This window comes from Oryctolagus cuniculus, chromosome 10, assembly GCF_051225735.1.
Source record: "Oryctolagus cuniculus isolate XC-2025 breed Fujian yellow rabbit chromosome 10, ASM5122573v1, whole genome shotgun sequence".
Lineage (NCBI taxonomy): Eukaryota > Metazoa > Chordata > Mammalia > Lagomorpha > Leporidae > Oryctolagus > Oryctolagus cuniculus.
In genome coordinates, this window is record NC_142876.1 from 30,716,664 (window position 1) to 30,731,346 (window position 14,683).

Genomic DNA, 14,683 nt, shown 5'->3' on the forward strand with positions numbered 1-14,683 from the left:
TTCCCCTGAGTGGCTGACAACCAACACCAGCTGCAGCGTGGAGATTTCCCAGTATTCTCAGGGAAGATGCAGCCATGGAAAGCTGGCCTGGGGACACTGGCCTTGGTGGCGGGCTAAGGGGAGGGGCAGAGCTGAAAACATGGATGAGTTGCAGATTTGCTTATGACGGATCCCTGGGTCCCTGTCCCTTAAGGTGCCGGGACCAGAGGCTGGGTGGGAACTCAGAGTTGGTCTGGCAACGTTTGGCCACTGGGGAGAGTCCTGCTGGGTGTCTGTCACATCTGAGGATGGATTGCAAAAGTAAAGAACTGTTCCCACGAACTTCCCCCAAAACAAACGAAGATGGCCGGCTCACAAGGAAGGAATACTCCAGGGAACTTCATCAGAACTTTATGGGGCCCAAGGGTGAGAAAATCTCCACAGTGTGCCTGAGGGCAAGAGTACATAAAACTGAAATTTAAGTGTTTTGTTGACAGCATGAAAGATTAATGAAAATATCTCCGATTTCCAAAACAAGACATGGTCCAAATGAATCCACTCTTGCAGAGGAACTGAGGCCAGGTCAGGGGCAACGTGGTTTTAAACAGACTCGAACTCTCTCTGCCAGGCTGAGTACCTGTGAGTCAGGTTCTTTGCAGATGGCTTCGTATGCGCTAGGACGTCCAGAAAGTCAGCTGTGGTCACTGTGTCCAGCTGGATCCCAGCTAAATTGTTGTTCTCTACAGAAAAACAACAAGGCAACACCATGGAGTGTTCATAGACCGTCTCTCAAGACACCGCGTAATCGTTCACACAGCAGGAGGCAAGACTGAAGGGGGCTGGGAAAAATTTAATGTGCAACTGAGTCGGCCTCCGAAGCCCAGACAAAAAATGTGACTGCTGTATCGTTATCACAGCATTATATAATATTTATATAGTGCCTCTAATGGATCCAGCTCATCAGAGCGCGCCAGATAAAAGGCTGAGCCCCAAGGAGGGTCTCATTTCTGGGCCAAGTGAGGAAGGAGTGGAGTGCATGAGGGAGGGGTGGTTTGACCAAAGAACCTGTTGCAAGTGCAAAGGGCCAGCAAACACAGGCGCCAGGCTCCACCTGCTGGTGAGAGTCGGATTTGTAAACGGATTTCTCTCCCTGAGCACCCGCACGGTGCTCTCAACCATACCTGACTGGTGATTTTCCAGGGCACTGAAGATCTTCCGCACAGGCCGCATGGCCGCCTCCCTGCACACCAGCTTGATGTCAGAGCCCGAGTAGCCCTCAGTCTCCTGAAACAGCCACAGCCCAGCCACCGCTCAGCATGCAGGATGCCGGAGGCCCTCACATCCTCGTAGGCAGGATCAGCACGCGGGCTTAGATCCTGTGCCTGTCACCCATGAACACTACAAAGGTTCCCAGACAAACAGTGCTTAAGGAGGTGATCCTGCTAACATATCCAGGGCACCTCAGTAACTGGAAGACAAGCAGCTGCCTGCCACCATCCAACTCGTAAGACACTGGTGCCCAGCTTCGAGGATGATCAGACTGGAGGGGCGTCCCTGTCGTTCATACGGCCATGCCTGCCTTTGGGAACCTGAGGCTGAAAGAGGAGCTGCCCAGGGCGTTTGTGTGTGTAAAAGATTGACTCGATCGCAGTGATCCTTTGTGGCTTATCACTACCCATTTTACGCACGGAGAAGCTGAGGTTCTGAGAGTCAGTGACTTCCCTGAGGTCACACAGCCAGTGTGTGTCAGGGCCGCGATGTGGCCATTGGTTCTCTGCTTCCAAACCCCACGCTGTTTCCATTAGCTCAGGTGTTTGCTGGCACGCGCTCTTCCGTGAAGAAGAGGTTCACTGTGTTGCTGGGGGACTTGGGTGTCTACGGGTCTCAAGGAAGCAGCCCCTGCATGCGCTGTCAGGACCCTGGGCTCGCACACGCCTCCCCCCGGGGCAGCTTGCCTGGCCCAGCACGCTGTACTCCAGCTCTGCGCGCAGCTCCAGGGCTCTGTTCTTGCTCACAGGGGGCAGCCAGTGGCGGATCATGGCGTGCCTGGCCTCCAGGCTGGGGAGATCAACCAGAATCCTCTTCTCCAGGCGGCGCAGCATCGCACAGTCCAGCTCCCTGCAGTCACATCCACAAACCAGAGAGCTGGGCGGGGCCGCGCACGCACTGCGGAAGCAGCCACGATGCTGGAAGAAGCATTTAGTGTGGCAGGAAGAGTCGTGCACCTAACTGTCACTCTACGGCCCTATCTAAGCGCATAGGACGATGACGTCATATTATTAGAAGAAAGAACTAGAGGGAAGGAGGGAGGGAGGAGATACATGGAGAAAAACACAACTCACAACCAAACGTCAGAGCTTCCTTCCTGCCTCATCACGGGGCAGCTTCCTACCTCTGAATTTCTGTACCTATCGCCAGTGGGTCGTCCTGAGTGTGCTCCTTAGAGCTCTGTAAGTGTTCGAGTTTCAAGCTCTCAGAGGGGCTAGAGTAGAAATTAGGAGACGCCTGTGGGTTGATGCAGTTCTCACAGAGACGGAGAACACCCGAGGTGTCTACTCAGCCTCATTTTGGCCACATTTCCCTTGACACTAAAAAGGTGGAAACATACTTCCAGGAAACATCTGAATCCTACATCCAAGTGAGCAGATTTCTTCAAAGACTGTCTTTTCTTCATCTACTATTCCTCTTGTGGTTATAAATCCATCGTCCAGAGATGCCAAACCACAAAAACAGTTACCTTTTTTTTTTTTTTTTTTTGCATTTGCTTTGTTCTTTACCGCTCTCACCTGGTTGAGATGCATCACACCCCAGGTTCAGCCGTCTCTCCCTGTGCACAACTATGACGCCTCTCAAGGCCATCATTTATATTCCAGGCGTGGGGTCAAGGACAAGAAACAAAGTGCACTCCGCAGCAGCACTTTCCGTGGTTCTCCAGTCCACGTGGGCTCATCTGTGCTTAAGTGGCTTCCCCCTCGCTCACACACAGTGCTGAGACGATGCCATCTCAGTCGTTCAGTATTTGGAAAGTCACCCCCTGCACAATAGCTGACAAGGAAGCCTTGCCTTTCACATCCAGGGATGTTCTGATACTTGTGTTTCTAAGGATGAAATGAAAGACCCTTTATCATTTAGAGTTGGGGGATGAATAGTCACCTCTGCTTACTCCCAAAACCCTTCCACAAAAGCCAGGGCATCAGCAGAAGTCGGCTTATGAAGAGCCCTGGCAGCTCTGCCAGCCGAGAGTTGGGTCACTGGAAATGGAACTGCCCTGGAGCCGAAGGACGCCCAGGTCAGAGCCACAGATCTTGTTGGCTCCAAGCTGAAGAGTCCTTTACTCAGCCCAACTTCCAAGGTGACCACTACTGCTGAGGGGATGGCCAAGTAGAGTCAGTAACATTACAGGCAGAACTGTAAACTCCCTGCTAGAGATGCCACTTGCCTTTACCTGGCCAGCTCTCCTCCCAGGCCAGCTGGGTAATGGAAGTCAACAGGGTGCCTTCCCCACGGAAGTTCACACCTCCCTTAGGATGTACCCCATGTGAAGAGATAGATAGGTCTGGGGCTCATAATTGACAAGGCCTTAAAGCCCACCTGATTATTATCAGGCCCCTTCTCTCAGGTTCTATTTGCCTCTCACTTGGAGAACTTAGTTGTGTTTAGACAGCAGCTCTGTTAGGCTCTCCAGTCATTACTCTGTCCTTTGTTCTAGATTCTATCCACTTGGGGCCTCATTCCTTTATAATCACAGCCTCTACTCTTAGATCAGTGGCTCTACTCCTGACCTGTGTGTATTGATGGTCCTCTCCCCCACTTAATGTTGTATGATTGTTCAGGATTTTCTCCACAGACAAACCCCTCTACCCACGAAAGATGAGTGGCCTTTCTCCCAGTCTTGGTTGGGGTCAGATTTAAACCACATCCATCAAACAGTCCTCACAAGGGTCCAGAGACCCCCTCATTTCCTCTCTATGAAATCCTCTCACTACTTGGTTAATGCCTCTCTTAGGATCAATGGTTGCTATTCTCACCATTTGATACTACAGTGTCTGTTTAAGTGTTTATGGCAGGTGATAATGGAACGAACCAAAGTCTTCACCAGCTAGGAAGTGCACCAAATGCTGCCACAGGGATATGCCTGGCTCCCCACCCAGGAGATCGTGGCTTGAGACGTCGCCCCACGCCAGCAGAGAGTGCCTTGTCGCCCCATGTCAGCAGGAAGTAGCTCTAAAGACAGATCATCGTTCCTCTGCGCCTCTTGGAGTTTTGGGGCTGATGTTATCCCATACAACTCCTGCTTTATAAAAAAACAGAAAGGGGGGGACCCTTCCACAATGGCACTGCTGGGTGCTTTTTTTATGACATGAGTAGAAGAATTGATAACAACAGAAGTGTAAAAGCTAGACAGCACGGTGATGACTAAAAACTGACACAGTAGAACCAAGAAGCTGCTTTCTAAGTCCACAGTAAAGAAACCATGATTTGACTTGCAGAACTCCCAAGACTCTGAGTTGTAGCTCATCTCTCCACAGGTGAGGGTGAGGCCAGGTTGAAGAGAAGGAGAGGCTGAAGCTGGCAGAAGAAGCCACAGACTGGGGCTAGCATTGTGGCACAGCAGGTTATGCTTCTGCCTGTGAGGTCAGCATTCTATATGGGCACTGACTGGTTCAAGACCTGGCCACTCCACTTCCAATCCAGCTCTCTGTTATGGCCTGGGAAAGCAGCAGAAGATGGCCCACATCCTTGGGCCCTTGCACCCACACAAGAGACCTGGAAGAAGCTTCTGGCTCCTGGCTTTGTCCTGGCCCAGCCCCGGTTGTTGCAGCCATTTGGGGAGTGAACGAGTGGGTGGAAGACTTCCGTGTGTGTCTCTCCTCCTTGCTCCATAACTCTGCCTTTCAAATAAAAATCTTAACAAAAAGAAACAGCACAATTCTTTCCCACCTCTAGGGGCCAGGGCACCGCCTCTCCCATGCCCTGGCCGAGGGCAAAACCAAAGGGCTCTGATCCGGAAACAGGCGCATTGCAAGCGGCGTGATGATGTGCAAGGTCTATTTCACCGAATGGCGACACACCCGTTCTCTGCCCCTAGAAAACTGGCAGTGTGCTCTTGCCCTGCAGGCGAAGACCTGACCCAACAAAGACAGCCCCGAAGACATTGCCGCTGGGGTTGCCCAACACAGGGGTCCGCACGTGTGGAGCCCACTGTCAACAAGCTGTCCCCATGCACACGGAGCCTCCCGCGAGGTCTGGAGTATGTGCCTCATAAACCTGAGCAGGCAGCCGAGGAAACCTACTTCCGTGGAAAGATGATGACAGAGCCCGAAACAAGCAAATGGAAGGGAAAATCTTGATGGGAACAGAATTCTGCAGTGAAATGAGACTTGAAGATGAGTATTCCCAGAGATATACGAGAAAATACTACATTCACGCAACAAGAACAAGATGCCATTTAAAAAGAGCAGTCACAGAAAAACAGACTACAAGGACTTCAGAAAAAAATGAATGAAGAAATTAAAAACAATGGAAAGTTCAGAAGATAAAACGGGAAATCTCCCAGAGAACAGGATAAGAAACAGTACATCTTTTCTCTGAAGGGAGGAGAGAACGTCCACTTTGCTTTTGGCCCTAAATACTGATGGAGTTTGTGGACTCAGAAGGCTTCCATAGCCTTGGCAGCTCATGTCAAGAGCCTTGGGTGCTCACTGACGTCATACATAAGAGTGTCAATTCTTAAATCAACAACAGGAGTCACTAACTCCCATGCAGGATCTCTGTCCTCAATGAGTTGTACTCTGAGAGTTAACAGTAAAACTTGTTCTCAAAGATTTATTTCGTGTTAGTGTATGATGTGGAGCATATTCTTGTCTCATAAGATTTAGTTATGCCAAAGTGTCCAACTTCATTGCTTGTTTTCTTAGGTTGCTTCTTTAATTAATGATAAAACTCGTTCTCAAGGACTTATTTTCTTTTAATGTATTAAGTGGAGGATATTCTTATGTGTCACAAGTTATAGTTATGTCTAAGTGCTTGCAAAAGATGTATCATTCTTGGGTGCTTTATTTATTTATTTTGACAGGCAGAGTGGACAGTGAGTGAGAGAGATACAGAGAGAAAGGTCTTCTTTTGCTGTTGGTTCACCCTCCAATGGCTGCCGCGGCTGGCGTGCTGCGGCCGGCACACCGCGTTGATCCAAAGCCAGGAGCCAGGTGCTTCTCCTGGTCTCCCACGGGGTACAGGGCCCAAGCACTTGGGCCATCCTCCACTGCTCTCCTGGGCCATAGCAGAGAGCTGGCCTGGAAGAGGGGCAACCGGGACAGAATCCGGTGCCCCGACTGGGACTAGAACCCGGTGTGCCGGTGCCGCAAGGCGGAGGATTAGCCTAGTGAGCCGCAGTGCCGGCCTTGGGTGCTTCTTTATAGTTAATTAAGTTTCTAAAAAAAAAAAGTGAAATTAACTTGGAGATGCAATGACTTTGAACAGCCCTTGTCTTGACTGTTGAACAGTTTTTTTTTTTTAATACAAATTGTTGGACTCTTTACTTAGTATGGAGTTTGTTTTCTGTGTATAAAGTTAATTGAAAATGGCTCTTAGTGGAGAATGGGACTGGGAATGGGAGAGGGAGGAGGAGGCATGGGAGTGTGGGTAGGCGGGTGGGTACAGTGGGAAGAATCACTAAATTCCTAAAGTTGTACTTATGAAATGCATGAAGTTTGTATTCCTTAAATAAAAGATTTCTAAAAAAATAAGGAAAGGAGAAAAAGGTTTTTGAAAACTGATAACATGATTCCAGGGGAACCAACAAACAATAGGAGCTCCAAAAGAAAAGAACAAGGAAACAGATGAAATCAATGAAATAATTCAAGGGAGCTTTCCAGAATTACAGGAAACAATTTTCTGCATTTGAAATATTAATAAAAATAAATTCTTAAGTATCACTAAGTGTCAGGCAGGAACTCTATCAAGCATTTTTTTAAAGAGTTATTTGTTTATTTGAAAGGCAGAGTTACAAAGAGAGAAGGAGAGACAGAGAAAGAGAGCTTCCATCCACTGGTTCACTCCCCAAATGGCCACAACGACTGGAGCTGGGCTGATCCAAAGCCAGGAGCTTCCTCAGGGTCTCCCAGGGGGGTGCAGGGGCCTGAGCATTTGGGCTATGTTTTGCTGCTTTCCCAGGAGCATTAGCAGGGGGCTGGATCAGAGGTGGAGTAGCCAGGACTCAAACCAGCACCCATATGGGATGCTGGTGCCGTGGGCAGCAGCTTAACCCATTACACCAGAATGTCAGCCCTCATTTCAAACATTTCATTTAACTCTCAGAACAATCCTATGAGACAGCTACTATTATTAACTTTTTTTTTTATTTGACAGATAGAGTTAGAGAGAGAGAGAGAGAGAGAGAGAGAGAGAGAGAAAGGTCTTCCTTCCGTTGGTTCACCCCCAAAATGGCCACTATGGCCGGAGCTAAGCCAATCGGAAGCCAGGAGCCAGGTGTTTCTTCTTGGTCTCCCATGAGGGTGCAGGGCCCAAGCACTTGGGCCATCCTCCACTGCCTTCCCAGGCCACAGCAGAGAGCTGGACTGGAAGAGGAGCAACCAGGACTAGAACCCAGTGCCCATATAGGATGCAGGTGTCACAGGCGGAGGACTAACCAAGTGAGCCACGGTGCCAGCCTCTGTTGTTAACTTTTGAAAATCAGGAAACTGAGGCACAGAGGGGTTCAATTAATTCCTGAGATCCAAAAGCAGTGAATGGTGGAGCAGGATCCGAACTCAAACACGAGGCTCTGGAGCTGTGCCGCAGGCACCACGCTCACGTCAGCCCAGGGACAGCGGAGTGGACTCGCACGCCACGTCACGGTGACATTCAGAACTCTGAGAAGGAAGGCAGGGTCGTAAAGCTTCCAGAAAGGAAGAAAGCAGGTGATACACAACACAGCAAGGCTAAGGATTCTCAACGATGATGATCTTCAAACAGAGCAGCGTCTTCAAAGTCTTGAGGAAACATGATTCCCAGAGGAGAACTTTGTCCAACAAACGAAAGGCTCTGAGGGACCCAGGACACAGGGTCTGCCAGCGAGGGAGACGGAAATCCCCAGGACGGACAGATGAGATCCCAGGGTCTCCTCCTCAGGCCCGGCGCAGGGGACAAGCAGCTCAGCAGGGAGCTGGTAAGAAGGTTCTAGAACACACAGCTCCAGGAGGTCGGAGTCAGCATGATGTGTCGGCATGCATTGAGCACCGACTAGGCAATCTTCAGAGATAGTGGGAGGAGAATGAGAGACGGAGGGGAGAAGAAAAGGAGAGGGGAGAGGGAGCTCTTTCAGCAAACACGTGAAACCATGACCCGCACCTTTCAGGAATGCAGTCCAGTTCCTGGTGTTTGCCAACCGCTACTGTGGCTATCGTCGCTGTTAACCCTCAGTGCACAGGAGTGAGGGAGGCAAGCTCCCTCTTAAGTAACGAAGGCAGGGACCAGGGACGGGGAAGCTGGGGCCTGAGGCTGGATGCAGGATGCAGGAATGCTGATCCTGTAAACGTCAAAGGCAAGGCGAGGCCGGGTCCCAAGCCTGGAGTCCAGGACGGGAGGGAACAGGACGCATGGGAACAGCAGGGCTGGAAGAGCAGCTTCCGCAGGCAGTTCCTTGGCCCCACCCCCTCCTGGGAAGGCAGGGTTCCTCTGTAGGGGTGCTTTCTGGTCGTTGCCATCCCATGGAGAGTGACTTGTTTCTGAGAAGCAGCCCGAGCGGCCCAGGAAGCGGAGCCAGGAGCCCAGCCCTCGCTGCACACGTCGCTATTGATCAGCTAATGCCCTACAGCGAGAGATTCACCTGCAAACTGCTTGTGGGCGCAGAGTAAGTGCAGCTCCGACAGCCGGACCTGATGAATGCCCTTTTAATGACATCAATAATAATAGAAACATACAAGGGAGGAAACAGGGGACAAATGGGATGTGCCCAAGAATCACTCTTTATGTCAATATATGCATATAAAAAAATTAACCTGTGGCACCCAGAGAAGATGCCCCTAGCTCCCGCACTTTGATCTTAAACCCAGTTATTCTGTCCTCAGGTTGCCTTTCCTCTGGTTATTTGGTGCCTTCCATCACTCCAGAGGCCGGAACAGCCCGCGCGTGCGAGACAACATGTGAAACGCAGAGAAAGCCCCTGGACCTCAGAGCTCGGCCCACTGCACCGGCGCCCACTGCTGGATGAAAGGCGCAGCGCCCACTGCTGGATGAAAGGCGCAGCGCCCACTGCTGGATGAAAGGCGCAGCGCCCACTGGTGGATGAAAGGCGCAGCGCCCACTGCTGGATGAAAGGCGCAGCGCTCGTTGGCCACCAGCACAGCTTACACGGGCTCCAAGGTCTTGCACCTGCATGCCTCAGCCTTCAGCTACCTTCCCAAGTGCCTGGCCAGTCTTTCCTTTTAGACCCTGTGGTCCCTGGGGCAGAGACCGCTCCAAATTTCACAGTATTTTGGAAAGCAAATGTAACTAAACTTTGTTCCTTCAATAGTTACACTAAATCATGCTGACTATCTCTGGGTAGTGTGAAGAAAGCACACTTTAGTTTTGCAAGCAAAGTCATTGTAGTCCATCCATCAGCAGTGTAGAGTAAGTGGGCAGGGCCACGTGGGGCAGACAAGGGGGCGCCTATGGCTAACACACGGAAGGTTCCTTTGTCTTCTGCAGTGAGCCCGCCTCAGCAGACCCCTACCTACACAGTCCCACTTGTGACAAATCAGTCTCTTGCCATTCCCCGAATCTGCTGCTGCCATCCTCATTCTGAGTTTCCACTCGGGCCATTTCTTTATAGGGAATGTCTACGTTGCCTGTCAAAATCAAGCCACTTCCACAGGCCCACAGCAAATACCCCATAAAGGCCTTGTCTTTGTCTCTTTTCATATCTGTTGTCAGAAATCGTCTCTCCTCTCTCCTCTCTCCAAACACTCGTGGAAATTGTAAATTTAGAGAGGTTTATTGTGGTTCAAGAAAATTTTAGAGCTAGCCTAGTTTTTTATCCCATGCACTTTCCATGAAGTAATTCTGTCCTCTTATCACTGAACAGCTAGGGTCAGGCAGGCTGAAGCCAAGAGCCTGGAATCCAATCCAGGTAATGGCAGGGACCCAAGTACTTGGGCCATCGCCTGCTGCCTCCCAGGCTGCACATTAGCAGGAAACTGGATCAGAACTGGAGCGGCCACTCAGACGCAGGCACTGGAATGTGAGCTGTGTGCGTCTGAACGGCGGAGCCAAATGCCTGCCCCTGCCCTATTTGCTGTCCATCCCGCCCACCAGGCACTGGTCATCTCCTCATAGCTATCTGTGTTTCTCACCCTCTGTCCCGTCAGATTGCCAGTTCCAGAGGCCAAGAATCACAGATCTTACACTCTCCCTTTCCATAAAGCAAAACAGGTGCTCAAGCAATGCTGCTTGGGTGGATGAAGGCACCTCAGGTGGGGAGCTCCTGGCTCCACGTAAAATGGCCTTTTCTTAAGCCAGGAGTTACTGGCAGGGTTTGGCTCTGGCTAAGCCGCCGCTCGGGACTCCCACAACCCATAGTGAAGTGCCCGGTTCAAGCTCTGACTTGGCTCCCAGCTCCAGCTTCCTGCTGCTGCACACCCTGGAGGCAGCAGGTGGTGGCCTGAGTACCTAGGTCCCTGCCACCCTGAGGGAGACCTGGATGGAGTTCTTGGCTCCCTGCTTCAGCCTAGCCCAGGCCTGGCTGTTGTTGAAAATCAGCATTTTATAATCATCACTTGTCGCTCCCCCTCTTCGTGGAGGAGCAACACAGGAACCTGCGCTGTTCTTTCGTCTGCTCGGCCCTCCCCGGGTTTGCTGCTGGTTCTTCCCGGGTTGGCTACTATCCCTTCCACCTCCGTGGAAGGGCAGTTCCCCCTGGCCACATTCCCCACTTCCGCAGGGGAGCGGCACACTGCCAGCCGGCTTTCTCGGGGGCTGCACGGGTGTTCCTTCAGCTAGATGTTCCCCTTAGATGTTCCTGGTGCATGCCGTCTCTCTCCTCCTTTATAGTCCTCCTCCGCCAATCCCAACTCGGCTGCCCACATGCCGAGTACGCCGCTCTCCAATCAGGAGCAAGTCCTACAGTTTATTAGTTGAACTGGAGGCAGCTGTGCGGAAGCTGTTTACTTCTCTCCCAGCGCCATATTGTGGGAGAGCAGATGCATAGAATAAGTCTTAATTCCAGTAACTTAGTCCAGTCCGGGCTGCTCCCCACAATCACTAATTCTAATTAACTAATCAACATCACTAATTCCACATCAACTTGCGCAATGGGAATAAAACACTGTATTTGGGGGCTGGTGCTGTGGTGTAGCTGGAAAAGCTGCCTGGCTACAGTGCCAGCATCCCATATGGACACTGGTTCGAGTCCCAGCTGCTCCACTTCCAATCCCAGCTCCCTGCTAATGCGTCTGGGAAAGCAGTGGAAGATGGCCCCAATAAAACTGACTCCTGGCCCAGCCATCTGGGAAGTGAACTAGTGAATGGAGGATCTCAATCTCTCTCTCTCTCTCTTTCTCTCTCTCTCTCTGCCTATCCCTCTCTGTAAGTCTGATTTTCAAATAAAATAATTCATTTAAAAAATCTTAAAAAAAAAAAAAAAGAACACTGTTTTTTCCCCTGTGATGGAAACCATGGAAACAAGGAGTTGCAGCGATGTTACCCAACCCACCTTGCTGGCAGTGCCTCAGAAGGTGACTTGGAAAATGCAGCCGCAGGGCGTGCACCTCCCCTTCTGAGGCATGGGCTCACAGGCACGAGAGCAGGAAGCCAGCAGGAGAGTCTGGGGCAGTCAGTGCGCTCTGTGTCCTACTGATGCCTATGGTAAGAGTATCATTTTTTTTTTTTTGACAGGCAGAGTGGATAGTGAGAGAGAGAGACAGAGAGAAAGGTCTTCCTTTGCCGTTGGTTCACCCCTCAACCGCGCTGATCCGAAGGCAGGAGCCAGGTGCTTCTCCTGGTCTCCCATGGGGTGCAGGGCCCAAGCACTTGGGCCATCCTCCACTGCCCTCCCGGGCCACAGCAGAGAGCTGGACTGGAAGGGGAGCGACCGGGACAGAATCTGGCACCCCGACCGGGACTAGAACCTGGTGTGCCGGCGCTGCAGGCGGAGGATTAACCTATTGAACTACGGTGGCGCTGGCCAAGAGTATCATTTTTTTTTTTTAATTTGGGAAAGGATTATTAGCATAACCATTTTTAAAATTTATTTATTTGAGAGACAGAGTTATAGATAGGGGGAGAGACAAAGATCTCTCTTTGTCTGCTGGTTCACTCCCCAAATGGCTGCAATGGCTGGAGCTGGGCTCGTCTGAGGCCAGGAACCAGGAGCTTTTTCCTGGTCTCCCACATGGGTACAGGGGGCCAAGCACTTGGGCCACCTTCTGTTGCTCTCCCAGGCCATAGCAGAGAGCTGGATTGGAAGTAGAGCAGCTGGGACTTGCACCAGTGCCCATATGGGATGCCGGCACTGCAGGTAGAGGCTTAACCTACTAGGCCACAGTGCCGGCCCCACAACTATCATTTCTTTTAATGAAGAATGAAAACTTCTAATTACTACAAAGAGGATATTTTCTCTAACATTTTCCCATGAAGTGGATCACCAATAATTGAGAAAAAAATAAATAGTAGGAGGGGCCAGTGCTCTGGCACAGCGGGTTAAGCCTTATCCCATATGGACCCCAGTTCCAGTCCTGGCTGCTCCATTTCCGATCCAGTTCCCTGTTCATGGCCTGGGAAAGCAGCAGAAGGTGCACCCATGTGGGAGACCTGGAGGAAGATCCTGGCTCCTGGCTTCGGCGTGGCCCAGCCCTGGCTGTTGTGGCCATTTGGGGAGTGAACAAGCGGATGGAAGAATCAACCTCTCTCTGTGTCTCCCTTTGTCTCTCTCTACCTCTTCCTCTCTGTAACTCTTTGAAATAAATTAATTTTTAAAAAATAAATAAAAGGAAAAAACTGTTTCTATTAAAAAGAGTAACTGGCTACCCAGAACTCTCTTGTTAGAAAGCTTCGTTTTTTTTTCTTTTTTCAAATTAGAGTTACAGGGTGGGTGTGGAGGGAGGAGAGACACAGAGAGAGGCCTTCCCTCTGCTGGTTCACTCCCCAAATGGCCTCAGCGGTGGAGCTGGGTGGATCTGAAGCCAGGAGCCAGAAAGTCCTGCCTGGTCTCCCATGTGGGTGCAGGGGCCCAAGCACTTGGGCCATCTTCTGCTGCTTGGAAAACCTCTTTAAAAGCTTGATGGAGGGGCCCATGTTGTGGTGCAGCAGGTTAAGCCATTTGAGTCCCAGTTGCTCTGCCTCAGATCCAGCTCCCTGCTAACGCGCCTGGGAAGGCAGGGAAAGATGGATCAGTGCTTGGGCCCCTGCGCCCACTGGGAGACTCAGATGGACCTCCTGCCTCCTGGCTTTAGCCTGGCCCAGACCTGGCCGTTGCAGCCGTCTGGGGAGTGAACTAGAGGCCAGAAGATCTCTCTTGCTGCCCACATCTCTCCCTCTCTGTCACTCTTTCAAATAAATATTTTATTTAAAAAGAAAAGAAAGCTCAATCTATGACAGCAATGTCCAAACAAGTCTGCAAGGAGACAGAGCCAAAGATGAAAAAGAAAGTGAGTGTCAGGACCAAGCAGTTGAAGTTGAAACTACGGCTGATGTGGGGGTGTCTGCCTCTTGGTTAAAAAAAGGGTCAGGTTTTAAAGGCTTGGGGCCAGCGCAGTGGTGCAGTGGGTTAACGCCCTGGTCTGAAGCACTGGCATCCCATGTGGGCACTGGTTCTAGTCCCAGCTGCTCCTCTTCCAATCCAGCTCTCTGCTGTGACCTGGGAAAGCAGTAGAAGATGGCCCAGGTCCTTGGGCCCCTGCACCATGTAGGAGACCCAGAAGAAGCTCCTGGCTCCTGGCTTCGGATCGGTGCAGCTCCAGACGTTGCGGCCAATTGGGGAGTGAACCAGTGGATGGAAGACACCTACCTCTCTCTCTCTCTCTGCCTCTCCTCTCTCTGTGTAACTCTGACTTTCAAATAAAAATAAATAAATCTTACAAAATACAAAGGCTATGGGTGGGATCGTGCCGAAGGCCTTGGGTCCATTCGAGATGAGAGGTGGAGTCAAGGCCCATCAGGCAAAGCAGAAAGCCCTGCATTGTTGAGGGTCACCTGCCCGCCGCGTAAGAGTCGGTTAGCAAATCTGTCTGGTGGCAATGGAAGCCGTCCAGAAAAATCTGTCTCCCGCTTGGCTTGGGGGCGGTTGTTTTTGATAACTCTGAACCCTGGGCTGACTCTCATTGGCATGGGACAAGAAATCCGAAGCTGAAAATTTAGCCTGATGTGGTCCAGATCCTGACACAGTGAAGCTTCTGTGTTCTCCGGAGGAACTCACGCGAGACTCCCCCACACACAGTGCGCTTCACGACCGTAAGTTCACCCCCTAAAATTCCAGACCACAGCCGACAGAAATAGACTCCACTGACACGGCGCAAAACAGATTATGTTTTAAAAGCATGAGGAAATAAAAGAGAGGTTGGTGTTGTGGCATAGCAGGTGCTGGTTCAAGTCCCAGCTGCTCCACCTCCAATCCAGCTCCCTGCTATCGGCCTAGGAAAAGCAGCAGAGGATAGCCCAAGTGCTTGGGCCCCTGTACTCATGTGGGAGACCCAGACGAAGCTCATGGCTTCAGCCTGGTCCAGCCCTG

The 14,683-nt window shown here is 51.0% G+C and overlaps 1 protein-coding gene across 24 annotated transcripts in view; it reads right to left on the reverse strand.

Moving 5' to 3' along the window:
• Positions 1–373: 373 nt before the first annotated feature.
• KATNAL2 (katanin catalytic subunit A1 like 2) overlaps positions 374–14,683 on the reverse strand; it is a 119,172-nt gene continuing 104,862 nt past the window's right edge. For 14 of the 24 annotated variants that reach the window (XM_070050236.2, XM_089305169.1, XM_089305171.1 and 11 more), the window contains 3 exons: positions 1,935–2,097; positions 1,161–1,263; positions 374–719 (listed from right to left, as the gene is read on the reverse strand). In XM_070050236.2, the coding sequence (XP_069906337.2) occupies positions 580–719; positions 1,161–1,263; positions 1,935–2,097 (406 nt within the window). In that variant the 3' untranslated portion in view covers positions 374–579. Of the gene's footprint in view, positions 720–804; positions 1,264–1,934; positions 2,098–14,683 lie in introns of those variants that run through there. The other 10 variants (XM_089305162.1, XM_089305157.1, XM_089305161.1 and 7 more) reach the window with 1 other exon arrangement.